Source organism: Dryobates pubescens, chromosome 31, assembly GCF_014839835.1.
Source record: "Dryobates pubescens isolate bDryPub1 chromosome 31, bDryPub1.pri, whole genome shotgun sequence".
NCBI lineage: Eukaryota > Metazoa > Chordata > Aves > Piciformes > Picidae > Dryobates > Dryobates pubescens.
In genome coordinates, this window is record NC_071642.1 from 11,684,348 (window position 1) to 11,710,414 (window position 26,067).

At 51.8% G+C, this 26,067-nt stretch overlaps 1 protein-coding gene across 2 annotated transcripts in view; it reads left to right on the forward strand.

The window, feature by feature from the left end:
- The first annotated feature begins 561 nt into the window (after window positions 1–561).
- LRRTM4 (leucine rich repeat transmembrane neuronal 4) overlaps window positions 562–26,067 on the forward strand; it is a 119,423-nt gene continuing 93,917 nt past the window's right edge. The window contains exons 1-3 of one of the 2 annotated variants that reach the window (XM_054175030.1): window positions 562–887; window positions 1,152–1,358; window positions 3,446–4,992. In XM_054175030.1, the coding sequence (XP_054031005.1) occupies window positions 1,355–1,358; window positions 3,446–4,992 (1,551 nt within the window). In that variant the 5' untranslated portion in view covers window positions 562–887; window positions 1,152–1,354. The remainder of the gene's footprint in view (window positions 888–1,151; window positions 1,359–3,445; window positions 4,993–26,067) is intronic. The other variant, XM_009901604.2, reaches the window with a different exon arrangement.

A 26,067-nucleotide genomic window follows, 5' to 3' on the forward strand; every position in this document is an offset into this window, starting at 1 on the left:
GCAGGAAGTCACTGCTTGGGCATGGGGAGAGCCAGGGAGAAGAGGAGTTAGGGCAGAAAAGGTGTCAGTAATTCTGCAGCTTCAGTTCTGCAGTGGCAGTTATCAGTATTTCCCTGGCTAAAAGGTGCTGAGACTGAAAAGGAGAAGCCAAGCTGCTTCCAGCACATTCCCGTTTGGATTTGATGCATGCAAGGAAATGCCTTTTGTGTGGATCCCTTTGGACACTTCCTGCCCTCCACGAGCCTTTAACAGGAGTTTCACTTTTAATCTGCAAACATTCCCCCTCCTGCTCTCATCCTCTGAGCACGGGAAAAGTAAAACAGTTTAGAATTTGCCAAAGAAAAACAGACAGGTCAGATGGCTTAGGAGGAGATCAGGTTGCCAAACAGCCCAGCGGCAGTGTTTTGTTTGGTGCTTTCCAGCGCCTGCCAGAAAATCCCCAATACAAACATCTGCTCCGCTGGGGGAGGCGAGGGGGTCCGGGGAGGGATGGTGGTGGGCAAGGCAATGCTGTGTCTTTAATTTTTCTTTTCTGGAGGAAGAAAGTCTGCATAGCAATGACAGGATCGCTTGTTCATGCCTTTAATGCGCGATCTGTTTTCTCCAGTGGAGGGCACTCAGTGTATCACAAACTAGAACATTAGCACCAACAAGCTCCGAAGCATCACCGCTCTCCGGGAAGCCTCCTGAATTAGACGAGAGCTGCCTCCCAGCACAGCTACAAAACACTCGAAACCTGAGCGCCTAAATGGATAAACCTTTCCTGCACGGCCTTTGAACTGGGGGCTTACACAGCACGGGGGCCTGCCTGCTTCAGGAGCCGGGCTGCTGGAGGATGGATTGCTGTGGCTGGCAATGGCACAAGGCAGCAGAATGAGAGATGCTAGGTACCGGCAAAGGCTTTTGTATTCCTCCCGGAGAAGTTGGTTTGCCGCCGTGGTCTGCTGTGGCTTTTCCTTGCTGATTGTCACTTAACGCTGATGGTTCTCTGATGACTTACACAATGGCTCTCAGAGCTTAGAGTCCCTCCCTACCCCTCCACACTTCCCCCCCCACCCCCAACCCCATCCTTCGTCCTGTCTTCCCCACCCCCAATCCCTTCCCTATTCTTTCCCTTCCTCATCCCCAAAATCCTCGCTTGTCCTCTCTAGGGAACTTTGTGTGGGTTACTGGCATGCACGCTGGATGGCGATGATGTGAGTGGCAACCCTGCTGTGCCATGAAGATTCTGAGGGTTTAAGGAAAGACCAGTTTGGAAAAGAGGGAGGCAGAGGGAGAGGGGGGGGGGGGAATACAAAGAGAGAAGAAAACAGCTGGAGGAAGGCGAAGGAGGCCGTTTGCTGCCGACAAAAGGATGGGTAAGTGAACTTTTCTTGTTTGTTTGTGAGCTGCAGCCGTGGGGGTCATTTTTCAGTTGGTTATTAGCTGCACGGGAGGGGGAAACAGCCTCCAGAGCGGCAGCGGCGGCAGCGCATTCCTTTGCCAGGTGACTCACTATCTGCCGCTGTATTTTTAGATCCCCCAGGCACACAGACACCTTTCCCCCTGCAGTGCCTTTGTAATTCAGCTGTAGAGGCATGCAGCGAGGTGAGGGCTGGAGAGGGTCCCCTGGCTGGCTGCACCCCCCCACACACACCTGCACACCTATGGATGGGTGCAGGGATGCAGCAGGCACCTGGCAGCACATCGCTCCTGGGGCTCCATTCGGATGCCGTGAGCCCGTAGCGGTGTCAGCCAGGCTGCCAGGAAGGGCTCTTAACACTTCGCAGTACGTAGGAAGCTGAGGGGCGTTGGGGGTGGTGGTGGTGGTGGGGGATTGTCTTCTATGGGTGCTTGGGGAAAGGCTGCTTTGGTCTTTGTAAAGAACCCCCCCAAACATCGCTGCTAGATTTCCAGCAGGCATTTGCCAGCCCTATTTTTTTCAGGTTTATTTCCCTCCTTCCATTCCCCTCACCCCCAACCCCCAAGTCTGTGGCAGCCAGAACATATTTCCAGCTGCCTGCTGCTGCCACATAGGAAGCAGCATCAAAAAAAAAAAAGAAAGAAAAGGGAAAAAAGAGGATTTGAATTAGAACTCTTCCCCTCAGATGAGAAGCACAGGCAGCCAGGGGCATTTCAGAGCAGGAATTGTTTTGCAGATTGAATTCCATTTTAATCCAGGCAGCAATAACTGCAGCACAGGGCTGGGTTTGTGTGTGTGACAAATCATCGAGCAATTATGTATTGAGGTGACAAATAGCCCCCAAAATACTTCCTGTGGGGAGCAGGGGGGTTAATTGTTACCGAGGTGGCAACTCTGGGCAGAGGCAGCAGCCCTCAGATGGATACAGGTTATGGGAGGTGCGAGCCTGTGCTGAATTTTCTGCCAGCCCCTCCACCCCCTCCACAATCATTCCAAGGTGCAAAATGTGACTGTCCTCACGTAAGGAGCACTGCTGCTCTCTGAGAGCTCTGACACCTCAAATGCAGCATCTGCCAGTCAGGCAGAGCTGTGGGGGAGAGAGGGGAGCTGGGATAGAAATCAACCCCTTGAAACTTTCTGTGTTTGCTGCTCCTGAGGCAGGGTTTGTGTCAACATTCTGTGTTTAGTTTCACAGAGTACATGATGTAGATACAAAATAATGACTGCTGAGGTACTCAGCTGCATGTGGATCAGCTTAATGTGTCTAATGAGTCATGTTAGAGAAAGATGTCTTCAGGCACTACCTTGCTGTTGGGGTCCCATCCTAGCATTACACAGGGTCCCCCTCCTCGACATGCTCGAACTTCGTTTCTCTGCACCTATTTTATAGTTGAGGCCCATAAAAATAATGAGCAAACCTTCCCTTAAGCCCCAATCTCCGTGCAAAAAGTAAAGCCCCTACTTCCTGTCTCATTTTCCCAACAAATCCACATTTTAAAGCTGGATCAAAGTTTTCCATAAGCAGATTTCTCCCTTTTTCTGCAGTAATTTTGGGAGGAATTGGGACTCACAGTTGCCTTTGTGGAGGGACACGTTTAGCAGCACGTCAATAGCAGCAGCTTTGGCTCATTTCCTTTCCAGCACTGTGGAGCATTCAGCACAGTGACTTGACAAATATGTTTATTGTGAAAACCTCAGCATCTACGATAAGGATACAGCAGCTACATTGAGAGATGATGTACAGGAGAAGAGCAGGCAGAGGACAGGCTCCCGGTCCTCCCTAGGCATCATAAATCACACCAAAGTAATTGAATAACAAGAGGAGAAGTGGGGCTGGTGCGGGTAGGAGGGATGGCGAGGCAGGAACTCGCAGGAGCAGGCTTCACACGGCAGAAGAAAGTGCAAGGCAGGAGGCAAACAGGTTGCCTTCAGAAGCCACTGCTCCGCTTGCGCTGTGCTAGCCGCCCCCTGCCCTTCCTGGTCCGCCGCCGCTTTGTGCCGATGGCCTCACAGAGCTCCTTTGTTTTCTTTTTCCCGTGGCAGGTTTCCATTTAAGGAGGCAGCTGAGAGGCATGAGTGTGGTGTTGGTGCTGCTTCCGACGGTGCTGCTGGTGGTGCTGGCGGGGGCTCAGCGAGCCTGCCCCAAGAGCTGCAGGTGCGACGGCAAAATCGTCTACTGCGAGTCGCACGCCTTCAGAGACATCCCCCAGAACATCTCCGGCGGCTCGCAGGGCTTATCCCTGCGCTACAACAGCATCCAGAAGCTGAAATCCAACCAGTTCGCAGGCCTGAACCAGCTCATCTGGCTCTACCTTGACCACAACTACATCAGCTCCGTGGACGAGGACGCCTTCCAGGGCATCCGCCGGCTGAAGGAGCTGATCCTGAGCTCCAACAAGATCACTCAGCTGCACAACAGAACCTTCCACCCCGTGCCCAACCTCCGCAACCTGGACCTCTCCTACAACAAGCTGCAGGTGCTGCAGTCGGAGCAGTTCAGGGGCCTGCGGAAGCTGCTGATCCTGCACCTGCGCTCCAACTCGCTCAAGTCGGTGCCCATCCGCATCTTCCAGGACTGCCGCAACCTGGACTTCCTGGACCTGGGCTACAACCGCCTGCGCAGCCTGTCCCGCAACGCCTTCGCCGGCCTGCTGAAGCTGACCGAGCTGCACCTGGAGCACAACCAGTTCTCCAAGATCAACTTTGCCCACTTCCCACGGCTCTTCAACCTGCGCTCCATTTACCTGCAGTGGAACAGGATCCGCTCCATCAGCCAGGGGCTGACGTGGACCTGGAGCTCCTTGCACAACTTGGATTTATCGGGCAACGACATCACAGGGATAGAGCCTGGCACCTTCCAGTGCCTGCCCAACCTCCAGAAGCTGAACCTGGATTCCAACAAGCTCACCAACATCTCGCAGGAGACCATCAACACGTGGATCTCGCTCATCTCCATCACTCTGTCTGGGAATATGTGGGAATGTACTCGCAGCATCTGCCCTCTCTTCACTTGGCTTAAGAACTTCAAGGGCAGCAAGGAGAGCACCATGATCTGCGCCGGCCCCAAGCACATCCAGGGTGAGAAGGTCAGCGACGCGGTGGAAACCTACAATATCTGTGCCGAAATCCAGGTGGTGGTGACCGAAAGGTCCTACCAGCCGCCCAAAACCCCCCAGAGGCCTCTCTTCGTCCCCAGGCCTACCGTGTCCAAGCTGGAGAGCGAGCAGGCGACGTCCGCCGAGCCCAGCCCTTCCGCCGCGCCGCCGACACCGGGGCTGGAGCCGGACTACGAGCACGTCTCCTTCCACAAGATCATTGCAGGCAGTGTGGCTCTCTTCCTCTCCGTGGCCATGATCCTCTTGGTTATCTACGTCTCCTGGAAGCGGTACCCAGCCAGCATGAAGCAGCTGCAGCAGCACTCACTCATGAGGAGGCGCAGGAAAAAGGCGCGGGAGTCGGAGAGGCAAATGAGCTCTCCCTTGCAGGAGTATTATGTGGACTACAAGCCAACAAACTCTGAGACCATGGATGTATCAGTTAATGGATCTGGGCCCTGCACCTATACCATCTCTGGCTCCAGGGAATGCGAGGTATGAACCATGACCCTCCTAAAACCATTTCAGCTGCTGGGAAGGAGAGGTAAATGTTCGACGCTCTTGAGGTGTCTCTCTAAACACACGAAAGGTTCATGAGGTGGTTGTGTCTCTGGGGCTGCTGGCTGTGCAAGGTTCTCTCCTCAGCAGCAGTGGTGGTGATGGTTCTTGAAGGATTCTGATTTATAAGGGAAAAATAGATGAGGAGGGAGGAAAGAGCTGTGATAAAGGCTTCTGGAGCGTTATTCCCCTCCTGTGTGCACCCAGTGGCTACAGGACAGTCTCATTTGTAATGCATTGGTAGGAAGAGAGATGTTTAAGAACCTTTTCTGGTTTAGGAACACACATGGGAACCTCTTTGCTGCAGACTCTGTGTCAAGGCTTGAGGGGTTTGTGGTCTATTTAGAGATAATGCCAAAGATTTTCTGCATCATATGGCTGGTTGAAGAGTAAACCAGGGAGCAGGAGGACTGCAGCACAACCTTACAGCTAGGCGCTGCTTCTCCTGGAGGAGCAGGAAGGTACCAGCTGCTTTGCCAGCTCTGCTGAACTGGAGCCTTGGAAAGGCCCTGGGTCAAACAGAACATCTGCAAATGTCTGGGTTGGGAGAGGAGGATTCTTGAGGGGGGGTGGGGTTCATTTTCTTGCTTTGCTTGGGAGACAGCTGTGCTGGAGTGAAAGGTTTCCTGTACCTAAGGCCACGTTATGAGTTTGACTCAGCCACATGGGGAATGCAAGCAGGAGAAGCTTTCAGTGCTGCTGAAAGCTGTGGTGTGGAGCAAGACAGCAGCAGAGCTTTCCCTGCTGGGCTGTCACTGACCCTGTTGGTGTGCATGTAAGAAACGTTGGTACCTGTCAGTGCCACTGCCCCTCTGCACCTGCTGAGCAGGATTGCTTAATCCTGCAGGTGATGTGGTGTGAGGGGGCTGGGGGGGGCTCTGCTTCCTTGCTTGTGGGCTCATCCTCCCTGGGAGTGCTGTGGAGCACTCCCATTGATGCAAGCTGAGCTTGGCTGTATGAAAGGTGTTAGAGGTGAGCAGTGCTGAACAGGCTGCAGATCTGGAGGCCTCCCTTACAGCTGGGTGCTGTCACTTCCTGACAATAAGGCATCCAGAGCATGTTGTGGTTTGGGCACCTGAAATCCCTGGGTGATTTTGGACCACAGAGCTGAGGGGAAGAGAAAGCAAAGGTCTGCACTTTGGGGTTGCTTTCTCTGGAGCAGCATCGTCTTCAGGAAGGACAAGCAGCAGTCACACCCTTGTCACTTCCACCAGTGGGCTGTGAATGGAGGCTTGGGGTGGATTTTCCCTCTTAGCAGCATGAGTAGAGAGTAAGTGATGGTAGCAAAGTTGGTTTGCATTTTCTCTGGCTGTCACAAGGAGCATTAATCTGACCTGAAAGGCTGTCTGCTCTTCATGCTAAAGTTTAACACTGCTGAAGTTTCATTAGCTTGAATGAAATGCTGTTTAATTTACACCCAGATGATATGGGAGAGAGCTGAATCTGCACTCAGAGCTGAGAGCCCATGGAATGAAACCATCCTCTGTAGCAGAACCTGGATCATGATTGCAGGGCACAGAAGACAGGGAGTGTGTGATGTAGTCTGAGAGACTGCAAGCTGAATCATTTGCATTCTGGCAGATAAATGAGAGACTGAAGAGTCCTACCAGGCTGAGGAGCAGAAGGTCCATGTGCTCTCATGTCTTGGTGCTGCTGTGATTGTTACACATAGCAGCAAACACAAGGGGACCCCAGTCCTCTTGCTTTCCAGGTGCAGCACCAGGACAGTTCTATTCTGCAGCTCTCTTCAGGCTGAGTTAAGCTGGGGCACAACTTCGCACAGCTGCAGCTGTGCACCGTGTGGTCAGCGGGGCTGTGCTGAGCGCAGCGGTGCTGTCCAGGCTGGGGCAGAGGATGTGCACCCTGGGTGTGCAGTGTAGGAGGCCTGGGGGTGAGCAAAGAGCAGCTCACTGGAGGCAGCGTAGCAGCCATCAGCCCCCACTGAAATGCGCTCTCCAGCTTGGATTTAACATCCTTCGTCTCCATAGCTACAAGGCTCCACTTGTAGAAGGAGAGAGATGCTCTGTACAGTACTTACAAATGGTAAGAGAATAAACCCTTGGAGTGTCTTCAGCAGTGCAAAACTTTTGTGTTTGGGGGGGGGGAATCAAACAAAGCTCTCATTATTTGCTAATTGACCCAGGTGTGTGCACTACGGGGAAACTGCTCTGAAAACTGTTCTTTGGTCCAGGCCCATCCTGCTGGCACTGACTTGCTCACTCACTGTGCTCAGACTCAGCTTTCACCCAGCAAAGGAGCAGCCTGGGGGCGGGGGAGGAGGGGGCAGGAGGGGCGGGTTAGCAACATGGAGGCTTCCAGGATTCATTGCTTAGGAGTTTGTTGACTTTACTTCTTCAGTAATGTTTCTCAAATGATTGTCTGCTCTCAGGTGTTTAACCCCACACACGCCTGTGAGCAGCTGAGGTGGCCAGGAGCGGTGTCCTTCAGGAGAGGACTCGTGGCTCGCTTCCCTTTCAACCTGGGAACGATACCTGAGCATCCCTGCTGCTGGGAGCTGGGTGGTGATGGCTTCAGAGCATGGCCTAGGGCTGTGTGGGCATTCCTGCTCTGCTCCCAGGGATCATTTGGGGTTTAGCAGTGTCCAGCTCAGTTCATGCTGCAGCCTCCTGTTTCCCATGGCAGAGCTGGCCTTGCTGAGGCATTTCTGCAGGCTCTGTGTTGCACAGCAGCAGGGCACAGGAGCAGGGCTGGGGGCTGGGGGTGGGTCAAGCTCAGGGAGCTTTCTAGATACAACAAAGCAACACAAGCAGAGGAGAGCTGCCCTGTCTGGGCCTTTGTGCTGCAGGTGGAGGAGCTGCAGGTATGGTTTGTGTGGCTGCTTTTGCAAGTCCCTGCTCTGTGAATTATTTCTTGTACCAGGGAGGGAGAGCCAGAGCCAGGCTGGCTGCAAAGCGGAGCCGCTCTTGGCATCGGAGGCTTTATAATCACTGACACCTGGCCTGGGGTGTTCTGTTTAGTCTCTTGGCAAGGGGTTCTGGAAGAACTGGATGCTGATGGCTTTGGCTCTCACCATCCGGTTAGCAAGCTGCTGCTCTCTCATTCTGGTGTTTGCTCTGTGCCTGTGCATCTTCCTCCCTCTCTCTTTCATATTTATTTGTACATTTGCTGAAGACCTGGGAGCCATAAAAAGCAATTTCCTAACCCAAGCTCTAATCTCATCTGTCTCCTACAGATCACACACAAAGTGCCTGTGCATGGCACTGTGGAGGTGTGTGGGGAGAAGGAAGGTTGCTACAGAGCCATTTCCTTCTCTCTCCTGAAGGGTTATTCAGCTCTGTTTCTCAGGCTGCCAGTTACAAACCACCCAACAACCAACCCAACAAGTGAACATCTTGGCTCTGATAGCTGAGCACTGCTGATGTGAGGCCCTTGGAGAGCAAATTGACACAGACCTTGTGAGGCTGCTTTTTACACTTCTCAGTGTCTAACCATACCCAGTGCTGACAACCAAGCCCACCTGTTCCCTCCACAGACCAGCTCCTCTCTGCCCTGCTGCTCCTGTGCTCTCCACTGGAGTGAGAAGCAGGGCAGTTGTCACTTGGATTTGCACATGCTAAAATCAGTCACACAAAATTATGTTCACTTTGAATTCTGCTTCCTGCCCTCTTGCCAGTGGGAAGAGATGGATTGGTGGAGGGATGTGACATATGCAGGCTCTGTGGGCTGCTGTTGACCTCCTGCTTTTGAGCCTAATTTGGAAGGAAATGTTGACATGCCACTGGTGTTTATTATTTATTTCTGGCACACCACTGCTGCCTTGTTCTCAGCAAGATGCAGAAAAGCAGAAGAGTCTCCATGGCCCAGATCCTCCTCAGCCCAAGGTTCTAGTTCTGTAAGGACAGAGATGGCTCTGGAGCTCAGCTTGGGAAGGGCTGCCCAGGAGCTGAGCATGAGCATGAGACCTCAGGAGGGAAAGGGCTCCATGACTGGCAGAGTTTGTCATCATCTCTGATCTCTGGGTGCAGTGCTGCTCTTTCTTGTGGCCATCAGCCTGGTGGGATGCTCAGCAAGGACCCCATGGCAGAGGGGTGAGTTCATCCCAGCTGGGGGGGAGCACAGGATGAAGCTGGTTTCACAAGGGGTGCATTACAAGAGAAGAATATGGGAGGTGAGGGGTGTGGGAAGCTTGGAGACCTCACTGCCATTCTAGCCAGAGCTGTGTGGTTGCCTTTCCAGTGACTCCCTTTTGGAACACATTAGGATGGAGGTCGTTACTTTGGCTTTCTTATGTCCTTCTGTGCTGTGGCTCCTTCTCTGCCTGCTTCTTCGCCTCTCTGTGACTGTAGATGGACCTCAAATGCTTGCTTGAGCTGTAAATCAATCTCACAAAAGTCTGCCATAAGCTCTGTGTTTGTACTGGGAGGGTAAGCAAAGGCTAAGCCAGGAGCTGCTCCTCGGTGCTGTGTGTCTGGAAGAAATATGTCAGAAGTGGCTGAGAGGCAAAAACTTCAGGCACCAGGCCAGAGAGAGAGGCTTCAGGAGAAGGTGAATTTTAAAACTGCCTTCAGGATTAGGACCAGAAGCAGAGATTTGTGTCTGGCTGTTACCCTCCAGAGCCTTCCCCAGCCCTGCAGACTCGTTCTGGCAAGTGCAATGTCAGCGCACAGGAGGTTGTGCTCTACAAGTGGTAGTGATGTAGTAATAAACACAGAGGGGCAGATTTTGCTGGGCTCAGCGCTTGCAGAGTGTGAGCCTTGCCAGAGACATCACCCAGAGCCTGGCCCTGCTTCCGGCAGAGCTCAGCCAGCTGTGCAGCAGCAGCAATTGAGGCTCTGGGTGTGGATTTGAAAAGGAAGCTGCGGAAGGATGCTGAGCACTTGTGAAAGTCTTACTCAGTCCTTTTTCAGGTGCCTGGGTGAGGGATGAGCTTGGCTGAGATCTGGTCTTGCAGTAGAGGTGCTGCTGAGACCTTGGAAGTGGTGAGCTGCGAGGCAATGCAGACAATCTCACTGGTGAAATTGTTTGGTGCTCCTCCCCAGCCCTGTTCTCCAGACCCTTCCTTGCAGCCCCTCAATGTCCTCCCTGGAGTGAGAGCCCCAAAACTGAACCCAGCACACAAGGGATGGCCTCAGCAGTGCCCAGTCTGGGGGCACCATCACTGCCCTGCTCCTGCTGCCCACACCACTGCTGATCCAGGCCAGGCTGCTGGCGGCCTTCTTGGCTGTCAACCAGCACCTCCAGGTCCTTTTCTGCTGGGCATCTCTCTGACCAGTCTGGAGCCTTCATGGAGCTCTTGTCACCCAAGTACAGAAGCCAGCACTTGGCCTGGTTGAATCTCATCCCATTGTCCTCAGCTCTTCAATCCATCCTGTCCAGGTCCCTCTGCAGAGCCTTCCTACCATCAAACAGATCACCACTGCAAACTTACTTAGCCTTGGAACCTTCCTAACCACATTTCAGACATTACATTTGCTCCTTTAGGTCTCATCCAGGGGCTGGCAGTTGAATGGATGCTAAGGATTCTTGGTCTTAAGCATCACATCCAGCTGGGAGGGTAACTGATGGACCATTATCCTCCTGTCCTTCTCATCACCTCTTTTTCTACTTCCCCAAATTTTGCCATTTTCTAGAAGCTTCATGTTTTGAGCTGTGCACAATGAGGGCTGCTCACATGGAGAGGATGCTGCCCTGTAAAAGCTTTGTACCAGGGAAGAAAATCCTTGTGCTGCTATTATAATTGTTGCTCAGGTCCTTGCTCCAGGATCCCTGCATTGCTGGAGCTGTGACAGACACAGTTTGCCCTCTCCATCTCCCTTTTTCCTTTCTCTCATCTCTTCTTCTGCTCCTGCTCAAACTCTGTGATGTGCTGCCAGTATTTTAAGGAGGAGGAAAAAAAATAAATCAATTTTAGTCCATTATGTAGCTCCTGCCAGGAGGGAGAATGCTAACAGAAATAGCAGAGAAATCTGTTGAACCTATTCATTTTTTACACACCAAAACATGAAAAACCTCAAGCTCTAAGAGGGGTAAACAATCTTATTAGTAAGTATCCTGCTGCCAGAAACATTCCTCAAACTCTCCTCCAGAATAATGGAGCTGACCTGATTCTTGATGTTAAGTCTGGTGCCTAAACCACAAGGGCTGTCCCTGCACAGCTCCCTGAGCTGCTCTGGGTGCTGCAAAGAACCAGAGCTCAGGAGGTGCTGGTTTGCTGCTTCCTGACAGCAGTGCTCTTAGGCACAGGCTCCTTCTGCAGACCTTCTGCCCCTAGCAGAAGACATCTACAGGTTTCAAAGCCTCTGGGACTGCACTTCAGGCCTCAGCTCTGCAGGTGTACTAGAGTCACAGACTGACAGAACTGTGGGGGTTGGAAGGGGCCTCTGGAAATCATTCAGTCCAATCTGGGGCAGGTTGCCCCAGCTTGCCCAGGACTTCAATGTCCAGGTGGGTTTGGAGTCTCTTCAGAGGAGGAGACTCCACCACCTCTCTGGGCAGCTTTCTCCAGGGTCTAGCACCCTCAAAGTAAAGAATTTTCTCCTTAAGTTAAGTGAAACCACTTGGTTTCTAGTTTGTGCCCATTGACCCTTTTCCTGTTACTGGGCAGCACCAGAAAGAGCCCAGCCCCAGCCCCCTGCCCCCTACCCTTTTGATATTTGTGTGCCCTTTGGGGCTGCTCTTCTCCAGGCTCAACACCCCCAGGGCTCTCAGCCTTTGCTCCTCTTGGGCTGGGGAGCCCAGAATTGGACACAATCCTCCAGGCTCTGGCCTCACCAGGGAAGAGCAGAGAATCTCCCTTGACCTGCTGGCCACACTCCTCATGCAGCCACCCATGGCTCTGGTCTGCTGGCTCTGCCGAGGCCATCTCATGCTTTCCTAGCAGGGGCTGTTTGGCACACAGGAGTGTGCAGCCCTCCCTTGCTGCCCATTTCAGTGTGCTTGGTGCTGATGGCGCTGATGGCACTGGTGGCATGCAGGTATTGGCCATTTCCAGCCAGGTGCTTCAGCACCACACCCAGAGGGGCTGCAGCAGCAAGCAGCTGTGGCACTCATCAGCTGCCCTGTGGTGCAGCCAGAGCAGCTCAGCTGCCTGTGCAGCTCTCCATCTACACACACTGTGACTGGATCAATTCTCAGCTGTTTCCTGGGAGCTGTTGTCTCTGTCCCCAGCATTGCCAGGAGCCAGGGTATGCAGTGCAGGGCCGAGGTGAAGCAGCATTTCCTTTCGGGGGCCTTGGCCTCTGGGCCTGATGAGCTTGGGTTGGTTTTGCCTTTTCCAGCCACAACACAGAGAAGTTTCCTTTGTAGTACACAACAATAATGAAAAAAGAAATATTCCTGTTTTCAGCCTGCAGGGAAACTGTTATGATCCTTTTGGTTGTGATCAAAGGAGGACCACTGGTGCTGGGTGCTTGCATGGCTTTGGGTTTTCTTTGTGTGAAGACCTAAATGGGAAAGGTTGACCTTAAGCTTGCCGTGACACCGAGGGCTGTGTGCTCTTTTGTCATCCCAAGGAGCAGAGCCCTCCTCTGCCTGAGCATTGCAACCTCGCTGCAAGGGTTAGCACACCAGGAAAAAAAAAACAACAACAAAACCTTAAATGGTTGTTAAATGACTTTGTGTTAAATGGTTTGTGGGGCTGTGGCACGTCCTTCATCACAACAGGCAGAGCTCAAGTAATTGCCTGGTGTGCAAAGATCTTTTGATAGGTTGGGTGTGTGCACGATGCCTCCAGCTGTGTACTGAGAGCAATACACAGTGGAGAAAAAGCCCCAATTTCTGGCAGACAATGCAGCAGCCACTTTTCAAGCAGAACGTTCATGATATTGTTTTTTTTCCCTCTGTAAATGCTGTTCAAGGTTGGCTTTTTCTTCCCTGTATGAAAGGAGAAGGCTTTTCCTCTGTTACTTGTGTTTTAATCTAATTAAGAAGCAGGCAGTTGAAAGAGGTAAGCTGAGGGTAATGGTGGTGTTATTGCTGTGGCTATTTGTGTTTGGGCAGCAGCTGACAGCTTCTCATTTCCATGTATGAAAACAGTGAAGGGTTCATTTTGTGCCCAGGAGAAGAGGACTCAGGAGGTGAGCTAAAGGAGCAGGGCACAGCAAGGAGCTGGAGTCCTGAAGGGTGATTTGCCTGCAGGACGTGAGGTGAGCAGGGAGTGCTGCAGGCCAGCTTAGGACACCCTTGAAGATGCTGTGCTCCATGGGTGGCTTCAGCTCAGCCTCCTGCAGTGCAGAGGCCACACCCTGCTCTGGGGCCACACCCTGCTCTGGAGCCACACCCTGCTCTGAGGCCATCCCATGCCCTGGCTTCACACCCATGCACAGGGCAAAACCCCCTCCCGTGCCAGGGGAAGACCTCTTTGGCACCGAGCACAAGCTGCAAGTTCTCCATGGGAAGGTCAGCCTCGCTCTGGGATCCTCACACTCTCACCCCCCCCAACTCATTTCTTTATTCAGTGCATGGAGTGCCTGTGATGAATGGACTTAAGTTGTGTGGTTTTGCTCATTTTCAAACCCAGCTCTCATTAAAAATCAGCTTCTCCTCCTGCGTGGTGGCCTCTGAAACCCCAGATGATTCTTCACTGCTCTCATCTTTCACTACCACATCGGTTTGGATTATCTCTGGACCATGATGGATGCTTTAAGAAGAACCAACAAGGCCATCAGATTCTTGCCCTGGTTCAACCAGCATTTGTCAACCTTCTAAATCATCTTGGGCACGAAATGTGCTGCTTCTTAAATTTAGAACGATGTGATTGCCTCAAACCTCTCCATGTGTTAATTAAATCTTCATAATTGTGGTTTCTTGAGCCTGACAGCTTATAAATAGCTGTTCCTGCCCCCTCCTGCAGCAGCCTGGGCTGAGTGACAGCCCAAGAGGCTATTGTGCAAACTCTGTGTCCGGCAGCAGCTCTGCCCTCGCAGCCTCCATTCCTCTGCCGTGGTTTGATGGTCCTGAAATAATCCACAGCGTGGTTCCTAAAGGCCAGCTAACTGTCATGCACTTCTCACATCGTGTGGAGATGAGGGAATGGGTTCTCTGGGTCATCCTCACCCATTCACTCTAGCAGGATGAGTATTAAAGAGTGCTGAAGGTCAGGGCAGGTGCTCCATGCCCGTGTCTGCAGACAGGGTCGGAGGTCAGAACACTCAGAACAAATCCAAGGATCAAGAAGCTTTGGCAGTCACCTCCAAAGCCATGCCTCATCCAAGAGTTTCATAGGATCATGGAATCATTTTGGATGGAAAAGACCTTTAAGATCAAGTTCAACTATCAGCCAAACACCACCATGGCCACCAAACCACGGCCCCAAGTGCCCCAAGTTCCTTGAAGGCCTCCAGGGATGGGGACTCCACCACCTCCCTGGGCAGCCTGGGCCAACCCTGACTACTCTTGCAGCAGAGAAATTTTTCCTCATCTCCAACTCAATCTTCTCTTGGTGCAGCTTGAGGCCATTGCTTCTCACACTGTCACTTGTTCCTTGGGAGAGGAGACCACCCTCCAGTTGGCTCCAGGCTCGTTGTATTTGTAGAGAGCAATGAGGTCTCCCCTCAGCCTCCTCTTCAACAGGCTACACAAAGCCAGGAGCTCCTCACCAGATCTGGTCTCCAGACCCTTTCTGTGCAAACAGAAGCCTCGGTGCTGCTGCTGGAGTTGTCCTCTGTGCTGCCATGTGCTGAGGCTTCACCTGGGGAGGAGCAGAGCTGCTGTGCTGTAACTGGCACAGGCAGAACAGCTTCATGAGGTTACACATTGCTCCAACCAGCTGACTCCAGGCACTGTTGTCGCTAATCTGGAGAGGGAAAAAAGTGCTGCAAACATTGAAGCTGACCAAGGATTTGTGCAAAGCTCCCTGCTCGACTTTTGATCTTCCCTAACTTCAGAGCTGCTCTGTCCCCTGTGCGAGAGAATGAGGTAGAAATGATGTTAGTGGGAGCATCCTCAGGCTTGCATTATGGATAGAGCCATCAGGCAATTATTTGTTGCTTTTTAATTACTCCCCTTTAATGTAGGCCTGCACGCTGTTTACAGCTCTAATTTGTGGAAGAACCTAAGGCTAGAGCTTCAGCTGCTGCTCTGCTTCCTCCTTGCTCCTCTAATTACAGAAAGAAATGGTACCACCGGCTGGAGCTCCTGGATGTGGAGATGTGTCATGCTGATTGGCCTGGCTCAGGCAGCTTCGAACAGGGAGCTCAACCTTTCTTTCCAGGGCTGGAGGATGCCCTTCCTCCTGGTGTCTTTGTAAAGCAAGGTGATCCACAGCCAGCTCCAGCTGGAGGCCAGAAGATTTAGGCACTGCTCTAAACTGCTGTTAATTTACTGTGTGAGCCGGGAGGGATTGTTCCCTTGCAAACTGGCACACTTCAAACGAAGAAAGGGAAGCAAGGTCACGTTGACTTTCATTAGAATTTGAGCGTTGAAACCAATCCTTACGTCTTTGAAAACACCTCTCAGTCTTTGCCCTCCCATCCACTTACACCCAGGGTCAGCCTGAGAGGATTGCTTTTCACTCCCTTACTCCATGGCGGCTGGCAGAATAGGGTTGGGGCTTTAGCTCCTGCTTTAGCAGGCGAGAAAAAAGTATTGTCTGGAGCCTTGAGGGACTCCTGCTGAGCCTGTTTTGTTCCTGGCATAAAAGCCAGCCTGAAGTGCCGGGCTTTGTCTTGGTGTGGTATTAGCAGGCGCCTATTTAGTTCTTTTAAAACCTCTATACCGTATTCAGATGCAACAGAGACTGACTTACAGCCACTCAGGTGCTGCCTTCTCCCAGGAGCTTCCTGCGGGAGCAGGGAAATTGCATTATTTTAATGTAAATCTTGGCTCCATTTCTTTTGCCCAGCTTCATCATTTTCTTTCCCGCAGCCTCTAAATAATACCTTAGGCTCCTGGCTTAAAAAGCCACATCAATGTCACACACAAAGTGGAATCAGGAGATGAAGGCAGTTTGTGTGGGTTTGGGGCTGGAACACAAATTGTGCAAATCAAAAGAGGAAGCAACCCACTGGTGAGCCTGAATGATCAGAAATTGGTATTTGGAAACAAAATCTTGGAGTATTTTCTCTGCTGCCTCTTCTTTGTTGGATTTATCAAGAGTCCCAGTGTGCACAAAGCTCTGGCAGTCTGAGGAATTGATTAACCTTCTCATATTTGTGATTAGCTCCCAAATATTTATTGTGTTAGCTCCTGAGAACGAGGTCAAGACTTTGTTTTGCTGTAATAGAGCAGGGACTGGAAACAGCATCGCTGCAGGGAGCTCTCCACGCAGCTTGCGCTGAAACCAGGCACAGCTTGGGCCCCTCGCTGCCACCTGTGTCCAGCCAGGGCTGGAGCAGGGATACAAGAGCCGGCAGGAAGGCCACCAGCAGCCAGGCCCGGATCAGGAACCACACGGCCAGGAGGACCAGGGAAGAGCTTGGTGGAGTTTAGCCCTTTGCCTGGCCCCTAACCCTGATACCCAACCTGTGAGGTTGCTCTGTTCTAAGGCTGCTGTGGATTCTGAGCTGAGCTTCCTTCACTGTTCAGTGCAGTTTAGCAAGGCACTCTGCATCTGCTGTCCACCTCCAAAGAGCCTTCTCAGCTTGCTGGCTTTAGCAGCCTGAGGAAATGACTCTTTCACCCCAGCCCCCAAATGTGGGGGGTTGCTGGCCTCAGCCAGGTGGACATTGATTGCTCTGTTATTAATGAACTGCTGCAACAGGGATAGTTTGCTAATGAATTCTTCAGTTAGCTACAGAAAAGAGGCTCCTGAAGGGCAGGTATTACTCTGGAATAATTATACTGAAGAGCTTCTGTAAATACAGGATTTTGGTAATTGAGCCGAGGTGGAAAGGAAGGCATTTGTCAGAGCTCCCAAGTCTGTCTTGTTCTGCTGAATTAACAAATGTTCTGGTTATAGGTAATTAATTAAAAATCATTGATGAGTCCAGGACTTGTAGCAGGCTTTTTCCTCCCATTAATCTGACATGATAAACTGCAGAAGATGGATTCAAAGTTGGTGTCAGGAGCATGTTGCAATTTACAAAGCACTTCCCGGAGCGAGCTCGGCAAGGAGCTGAAGTGGCACAGGGGTTCAGCTCCTTGGCAAAACATCTCACACTACCTCTGAGCTGCTTCTGTGCCCAGACCTTCCTGCCTGCCTCGGGTCATCACACTCTTCTTTCCTTAAACCATGCACCCATGCTGGGCCCCATCCTCTTTAACATCTTCATTGATGATCTGGATGAGGGGGTTGAGTCAGTCATCAGCAAGTTTGCAGATGACACCAAGTTGGGAACAGATGTTGGTCAGTTAGAGGGCAGAAAGGCTCTGCAGAGGGACCTCGACCGACTGGACAGATGGGCAGAGTCCAATGGGATGGCATTTAATAAGTCCAAGTGCCGGGTGCTGCACTTTGGCCACGGCAACCCCATGCAGAGCTACAGGCTGGGGTCAGAGTGGCTGAGAGCTGCCAAACAGAGAGGGACCTGGGGGTGCTGATTAACACCCGCCTAAACATGAGCCAGCAGTGTGCCCAGGTGGCCAAGAGGGCCAATGGCATCCTGGCCTGTATTAGGAATAGTGTGGCCAGCAGGAGCAGGGAGGTCATTGTGCCCCTGTACTCTGCATTGGTTAGGTCACACCTTGAGTACTGTGTCCAGTTCTGGGCCCCTCAGTTTAGGAAGGACATCGAGAAACTTGAAGGTGTCCAGAGAAGGGCAACAAGGCTGGGGAGAGGCCTTGAGCACAGCCCTATGAGGAGAGGCTGAGGGAGCTGGGATTGTTTAGCCTGGAGAAGAGAAGGATCAGAGGTGACCTCATTGCCCTCTACAACTACCTGAAAGGTGGTTGTAGACAGGAGGGGGTTGGTCTCTTCTCCCAGGCAACCAGCACCAGAACAAGGGGACACAGTCTCAAGCTGTGCCAGAGGAGGTTTAGACTCGAGGTGAGGAAAAAGTTCTTCACTGAGTGAGTCATTCATCATTGGAATGTGCTGCCCAGGGAGGTGGTGGAGTCGCCGTCCCTGGAGGTGTTCAAGGGGAGATTGGACGTGGCACTTGGTGCCATGGTCTAGTTGTGAGGTCTGTTGGGACAGGTTGGACTTGATGATCCTTGGGGTCTCTTCCAACCTTAGTTACTGTGATACTGTGATACTGTGATACCCCAGACTGCAGCAAAAGCCTGGCCAGCAGATGGAGAGAGAGGATCCTGCCCCTCTGCTCTGGGGAGGCCTCACCTGCAGTGCTGCGTCCGGCTCTGAGATCATCGAATGCAAGCATCAGCCCAGCCCCACAACAGTGAGGCCAGCAGGAGCAGGGCAGCGATGGTGCCCCTGGGCTCAAGAAATGTGTGGCCATGACGCCTGGGGACACGGTTTGGTGACCAGGGTGGTGCTGGGTTGATGTCTGGCCTCGATCTGGGAGGTCTTGCCCAGCCAAAACCACTCTCTGGCCCTGAGCTCCCTGCGCTGTGCTGGGGCTCTCCAGTGTCTTGCTGCTTTCTGGTTGCTATTTTGCTTCCCTGCAGCGGGGGCAGGCGAGGCAGGGGCTGGCCTCATCTGTGGTTCAGGCTCACCACAGCAATTACTGATTTGCTCTGTGTACACTTTGTAAGAGGTTTAGGAAGTGCTGGCTAATGATTGATGAATTTTTAAAGAGGATAAGCACATAAGTAAGAGGTCACATGTGATTTCTGATAATTTCTTACAGCGTGTATCAATTATTTATTAATTGTTGATAAGCTGTTTACAAATGCAGGCTCAGATGAGCTGCAGTCATAAAGCCAAGGAAAAACCTCTCCAGACTAGTGGCTGCTCCACAGAAACACCAGTTCAGTGCAGTGGGTGAGGGAAACTAGGTTAAAACATGGAGTGAACAAAAAATCAGTTGTAAGAGCTCACATTTGGTTCTGAGATGAAGTGTGGAGGCTCAGGGAGCTGTCAGCTGGCCAGCTGCCACTCTAGGCAGTGGAAAACAGCTCTGTTGGAGAGGTCCCCCTGTGGATCTTCTTCACCATTCAGGACTTGCTGAGCACAGGAGCTGTGTGGTTTGAATTCGCTTGCAGTGGTAGTCAGAAGGCTCGGTGCCTCACCCCTCAGTGCGGAAACAGAAGGGCTGTAGGAGGGCTTCTGCCTTCCTTCAACAAGGCCAAGAGCTGGGTCCTGCACCTGGGTCACAACCACCTCATGAATGCTCCAGACTTGGGGCAGAGGGGCAGCCTGGCAGCTGAATATGAGTCAGCAGTGTGCCCAGGTGGCAAACAAGGCCACCGGCATCCTGGCCTGGGTCAGCAGCGGTGTGGCCAGTGGAGGGGAGACCTCATTGCTCTCTACAACTCCCTGAGCAGAGGCTGGAGCTGGGTGGGGGTTGGGCTCTTCTCCATCAGGTCATAGAAGGAGAGGAAATGGCCTGAAGCTGCAGCAGGAGAGGTGTAGGCTGGAGATTAGAAAGACCTCTGGGTGCTTTATCCTCCAGTGACAGAAAGGAGCCATGTGAAGCACCTGCTGCCAAAGATGCCCTCTGGGGAGTGGCTGGAGAGGGGCAGAGTGCCTGCCACTGTGGAGTTGGCATCCACAGCTGACATGCATCATTTGCTCTTTGAATTCCAGAGTCTTCACACACCTTTCATGAACAGGAGAAGAGAAAAAACCCCAAACCAAACAAAGCACAACAGCTTTCTCTCTGCTTATGCTTCCTGAATCAATATTTATACCTTGTGATCTCATTAAACGCAGCGTTTATGGCTCCTGCTCCCCTGCACCAGGCTCTGCCTTTCTCTCACAGCTCTGCTCTGGGCTTTTCTTCCTTTCTTTCTTTTTTCTCTCAGGTAGGCACTGAAATATCTCTCCCCTCTCCTTGTGTTGATTGCTAATTACCTGGATGCAAGGTTGGCTTTGTTTCTGTTTAAAAGCATTTGCTTGGGACTATTTCATCAGCATCTTTGAATCAGAGTGCAGCAGCAATATCAAGCAGAGAGCTGTCAGGAGCTTTGCTTGCCACCTGTCTCCTTTCCAATGACTCAGTCCTGATTTCTTCTTTATTTTCTTTCAGCTTCTTCATCCATTTGATGTTTTTGCATCTGAAGAGGTTTTTATTCTCCTCCCTTCCCCCTGTTTTTATTTGGCATGGCTCTTTAGCCACCTCTGAGCCTCAGCTGGTTTCTTCCAGGAAGGTCCTTGAACTTGCCAGGTTCCCTGACAGTGAGGAGCCTCAGAAAGCTGCTGCTGCTCCACTGCTCTCCATTTTTAGCTCTTTCAAAGGCAGTTTGAAGTCTGGCTGTTGAAAAAATTAGTAGAGGCACACTGGGACGTGGTCCAGTGGTCATGGGGGTGCTGGGTAGGAGTTGGGCTTGATGACCTCAGAGGTCTTTTCCAGCCTTAGTTATTTCTCTCCTCATTTTTCACAAGGCTATTTTAAATTTTCCAGGAAAAAAACAAAACACCAAAAGCCCAACAACAAACCCAAACCAAGCACTTCAGCCATGCCAACTTTGATCCTTGTTTTCATCCCATTTTTACCTTTTATAGCAAGAATTTCTGTTTCTTGTAGTGCAGCATCAGAGGCTCTGCTGAGTTTGACCTCACATTCCAGCTGCTGTTGGGCTGTCTGTGCTGCTGGGAGCTGAGTGAGGGAGTCACAAAATGTTAGGGGTTGGAAGGGAGCTCCAGATGTCATCTGGTCCGACGCCAGGGTTTGTGTCCCTGTTCCCAACTGGAGACCCACAGTACCTATGGAAACATCTGAAGGTAGAGGTCATGAGGATGGGGGCAGACTCTTTTCTCTGGTGGCTGCTGGTAGAACAAGGGGCAGAGGGCAAAAACTGGAACCCAGGAGGTTGCATCTGAACAGGAGAAACTTCTCTGGTGTGAGGCTGCTGAAGCCCTGCAGCAGGCTGCCTGCAGAGGTTGTGGAGTCTCCTCTGGAGAGCTTCCAACCCCCCTTGGCCATTGTGCTCCTGGGCAACCTGCTGTGGGTGCCCTGCTGGATCAGGGGGCCTGGACTGGATGATCTCCAGAGGTCCCTTCCCTCCCCTCACCCAGCTGACATTCTGTGATGCCATGAGATGTGATATTTATCTCACAGCCAGATGGGTCCCCAGCCTGCAGAGTCTCTCCCCTGTTTTTCAGCCCGGTGTCTTGGCTGTGTCTTTGGTATCTTTCTGCAAGTTTCCCCTCTCAAGCCACCAACCAGACCTTCTGCCCATAAATCTGATTTGCACAATCTCCTTTCCCATGCACAGAATCCTGTCAGAGCCCAAATACTCTGTGTAATGTCTTTAACCATGCAGACAGACAACAGGATCAGGACTGCCTAAGGATCAGTTTAAACTAAGTTTTCTCTTGAAGCCATCCTGCTGCCCAGTACCTCCAGTCCTCATTCCCATTTCAGAGCTCATACTGTACAAAATTTACCAGAAAATACTTTGATCTCCGGAGCATAATCTTTGCAGGACATGTAGAGAGCCTCAGTGAGAAGTGCTGCTGCCTTCCTCCAGCAGCAGGTTTGCCACAGCTCAGCTCACACCAGCCCTGCTCATTAGCCTCCCGGTGTGCCCTCTGCCTGTGCCATGAAGGATCCATTTAGCAGAGAGCAGATAACTCTGGGAGTGTTTGGAGCATGCAGCCCAGCAGGCAGCTGGGCTAGGTGTGAAATACCTTCATGTCTCTGCAGCCTTCTTTGGATCTTCCTTTAACCACAGGGGTGACTGAAGGCTGCTGACCACCTACGACTCCCTGACAGGAGGCTGCAGTGAGCTGGAGGATGCTCTCTTCTCCCTAGGATCAGGTGATAGAAGGAGAGGAAATGACCTGAAATTGTGCCAGGGGAGGCTGAGGTTGGAGATCAGGAAAAATGTCTTTGCTGCCAGAGTGTTCAGGGGTTGGCACAGGCTGCCCAGGGAGGTGGTGGAGTCCCCATCCCTGGAGGTGGCATCTCTGCCACACCAGTGCTTGCTCAGCTGTGGGTGCCCCAGCAGGGCAGTGCTCTGGAGCAGCTGCACATGCTGGGAAGTGCAGCAGGGAAGGATGGGTGCTGAGTGGATCTCTGTGAACAAAATCTGAAAGACAGGAGACTGCAACCAGGCAATCTGCATCAGATCTTACCTCCAATTTGTCAGCTCAAATCCAGCTACAGTAACTACAGATGAACTACAGTTCAGTGCTCTGTGGTGTTCTGGCCAGCATGGAGAGCCTCTAGTTCTCTGGAGTTTCTTGAGGGATGAATGGAAACATTAGTCTGTGGTTGTGCTGCACCCAGAGCAGTGGATTCCTGATCCAGGGGATCACAACAAGAAGAGGCAGTCCAGTGCAGAAGCAGCTCTTGAGCAGCTCTGACAAGCACACCAAGAATTAGAGACTCAATTATTGCCTCCACCTCAGCTTCGAAACCCTCTGTGCAGGGATGGCACAGCTGCTGTACCTGTCTGGTGGCTGCAGGGAGGACTCCTGCCTCCAGAGCTGACAATCTGGAGCACTGAATTCCCCCACACAAGGAATCCATCTGCTTGCACAGCCCAGCCCTGTCTGCAGCCTGTTCCCAGCTCTGCTAAGCTACTGCCCATGAAAAACCACAGCAGTGCAGCCTGTCCTGAGCAGCTGCTGCTGGTTGCACCCTGCCCAGGCAGAGGAGAGCTGCTCTCTCTTGAACTCCCCTTGTGCCAGTGAGAAAGTGAGAGGTCATCTCCCAAAGTCTCTGTGCTCCCATCCATGCATCCCTCTGCACACCTCCACAAATCCTTTCCTTCCTCTGGTTCTGTTCCCTCTCTCCTCTTGGTGGTTTGGGCAGTGAGCTCTTTGGGACAGGGCTGCAGCACTTTCTGTTCCTAGGCCTGCAAGTCTCCTGCAATGAAAATAATCAAACTCTGCCCTTTTCACATTAGTCTTGAGCTCTTGCTGCCATTTAGAGAAGCAGGCAGCACATAACTGTCTGAAAATGTCATTTGCAAACATTTACCTCTCCAGTGCTCGCTCTGCTTCCGTGGGAAGGCTTCTGGAATCACACAGCCAAGGACCAGGACTCATTTAGTGCTGCCTTGTGCTGGCACTGCCTGAGCAGGATTAGAAAAGGGCACAAGGGAGACCTAATGAACAAGCTCTTGAGCAAGGGACTATCAAAGATGCTTTAAGGAAAATTAAGGAGAAAGGAGAGACTTAGGAAGGCTTCCTTATAGAATCCTTCAGGATCCTCCAGTCCAACCATCCTCTGACTCTGCCAAGGCTGGGGCTAAACCATGGCCCTCAGCACCACATCTCTGGGGCTTTGAAACCCCTGCAGGGATGGACATTCAGCCACCTCCCTGGGCAGCCTGGGCCAGGCTTTGAGAACCCCTTCAGGGAAGAAGTTTCTTCTGATGTCCAAGCCAACCCCGCAGCCTGGGACTCCTGGCACAGCAGCAGCGGTGGCAGCGCTGCCGCTGCCGTCGGGGCAGGCTTTGGGGATATTTGTGTTTAGTTCATGTTATTATTTTCAAGCAGTTTCAGTTTCTTTTTCCAGCCCTACACTCTCTTCTCATTCCCTTCCTTTGCTCTTTGGGAAGGGAGAGGGCTTCACAGAGAGCCTTTGTCACTCCCCTGGTGGCCAGCCCAGCTCTGACCCTTGGCTCCTTGCTGTTCTGGTCCCTCCTTTGGTTTCATTATTGCTGCAGGAGGTAGCACAAAGAGTTCAGCCCGGGGTGGTTTCCCCTCTCTCTAGAACTCATTCTGTTTATCATTATTATTATTATTATTTTTGCAAACCACCAAACTCAATTGCAGGTGGAATAAGCCATCTGCTTCCTGTCACAGCCACTGTATATTCCATACGTAGGGGGAAATTGCTTATTGATTTAGCCAAGTGTGAACAAGTGCTCACAGGAAACCACAGAAGTGCTCCCGATGCTAATAGATCCGATCAGAAGTGACACCCTGCACGTGGCTCCTGGCCAGAGGGCAGCAGCTGCTAACCAAGGAGTTAACAGCCAGATCAGTGCTTCCCCTGTGAGTGGCCGTGCTGCTGGTGCTGGGGTGAAAAACCTCTTGGGGAAAAGAAGGGAAGAGACTGAAAGTGAGGATCTGAATGAGAGGATCAAGTGCACCTCAGTCGGTGTGCAGAGGACACTGAACTGGGTGCTGGAAGGCTCTGCAGAGGGACCTGGCCAGGCTGGACCCCTGGGATGCGGTGTAACAAACTTGGGGCATGGTTTGACGGCCGTGGTGGTGTTAGCTCAGTGCTTGAACTCGCAGATCTTGAGGGTCTTTTCCAGCTGAGCCAATCCTATGGCTCAGTGATTCTGCACACCCCATGTGTGTGCTGCTGACCTTCCTGTGCTCTGTGTGCTGGAGTCAGGCTGGGCTGCTGCAAGGTCCTTCAGTTACTTACGTCAGTGAATCACCCGGAGAGCTCCGGTGCTGGTGGTGCTGCAGCATCTGCACACATGTATTTAACCAATTATTTGTATGACCTGGATCTTATTTTTAGCCAATTTGACAGATGAAACCACTGGGAAAAATGGTACAGGGCAGCCTCAACCCAGTGTGTTCCTGCCTTTGCAAATGAGCTGCTCCTGTGGGGCTGGAAGTTGATTTCCAATACCTTTGGGGAGGAAAGTTGGAATAGACTAAAATCAGGGAGACTGATTTGTGGGGAGAAGATTTCAGTTAGACAATGGGGGAATAAGTAGAGAAGCTGTAAAAATGGCCAGAGAAGTCAGGGACTGGCACAGGCTGCCCAGGGAGGTGGTGGAGTCCCCATGCCTGGAGGTGTTCCAGAAAGCTGTGGCCATGGAACCTGGGGCCAGGGCTTGGTGGCCATGGTGGGGTTGGGCTGATGATTGGAGCTGATGATCTCAGAGGTCTTTTCCAGCTGGAGCAGTTCATTGATCCCATGACTCTGTAACAGCCTCTGGGGTTGATGTGAGGAATTCCTTAGGAACTGGTAGCTGTGACCAGAACTTCCTGGAGGAATCTTCCCACTGGAAGCAGTTTCTGCCTTTCTGCTCTGGCTGTGCTCATCCCACAGATGTTTATCTGCATCTCCCAGCATTTATGTTTTAGAAGCTGTGATCTCCACATGCAGCAGTGCTCCTCCTGCTGCCACCATGACTGAGGAAGCTGCCAGCCCCTTGCAGCAGCCCTGCTGCTCTCTCACTCTTCCCTGGCCCTCCATATTTAGACCTCCCCAAGTGTGAATCATTATTAGGAGGATTGCTTCTGTATCAATACATCCTTCCATATCTTAGCAAAGTTTGCCAATCAGATGGAGAGCAGAGGCACCATGGGATGGGATCCCATGAGGCATTCCAGCAAGCAGGAATCGCTCAGCATGGTGCTAAGTCTTCTCCTGCAGCCTGTGCGGAGGAGCAGGGATTCTGCCAGCTGTGCTCTGCCTGGCTTCTGTTACTCATCCTCTCGTTCTGCATTGTCTGCTTTGTACTTCAGAGTTACCTTCACCCTTGTCACTGCTAATGCCTGGGAGCACGTTTGTGATTGTGTTTGAAGAAGGATCTCTCTGGCTTAAGTGTCCAGCGGTATTTTCACAAGGCTGATGTGAGAAACCCTCTTACAGATGCTCTGGAGTTAGCACATTTAATTTAGGAAGCAGGCAGCAGTGGATCACAGTGAGTGGCATCTGCTCTGACTCCTTGCAGAATGAAACCTGAGTGTTTGTGGAGGATTCTGGAAGGCTTTAGGACATTGGAAGAAGGTTTTTTTACACAGAGGGTGCTGAAACACTGGGAAAGGTTGCCCAGGGAGCTGGTGGAGGCCCCATCCCTGGAGATATTCAAGGTCAGGCTTGATGGAGCTGTGAGCTACCTGATCTAGTTGAAAATGTCTCTGCTGAGTACAGGACTGGGTGACCTCGAAAGGTCCCTTCCGATCCAATGCACTCTGTACTTCTGTGATTTTGCTCCTATAAATAGAAGTGATTAAACAGCTAATTAATGTTGTGTTATAACCCCTGACTCTCCAGAGGCCCCTTCCAACCCCTGCCACGCTGGGATTCTGTGTATCAATTGTTGATGTAATTGATGATTAAGTAATACAGAATCATAGCATCACAGAGCCTTCCAGGTTGGAAGAGAGAGGTCATCCAGTCTGAC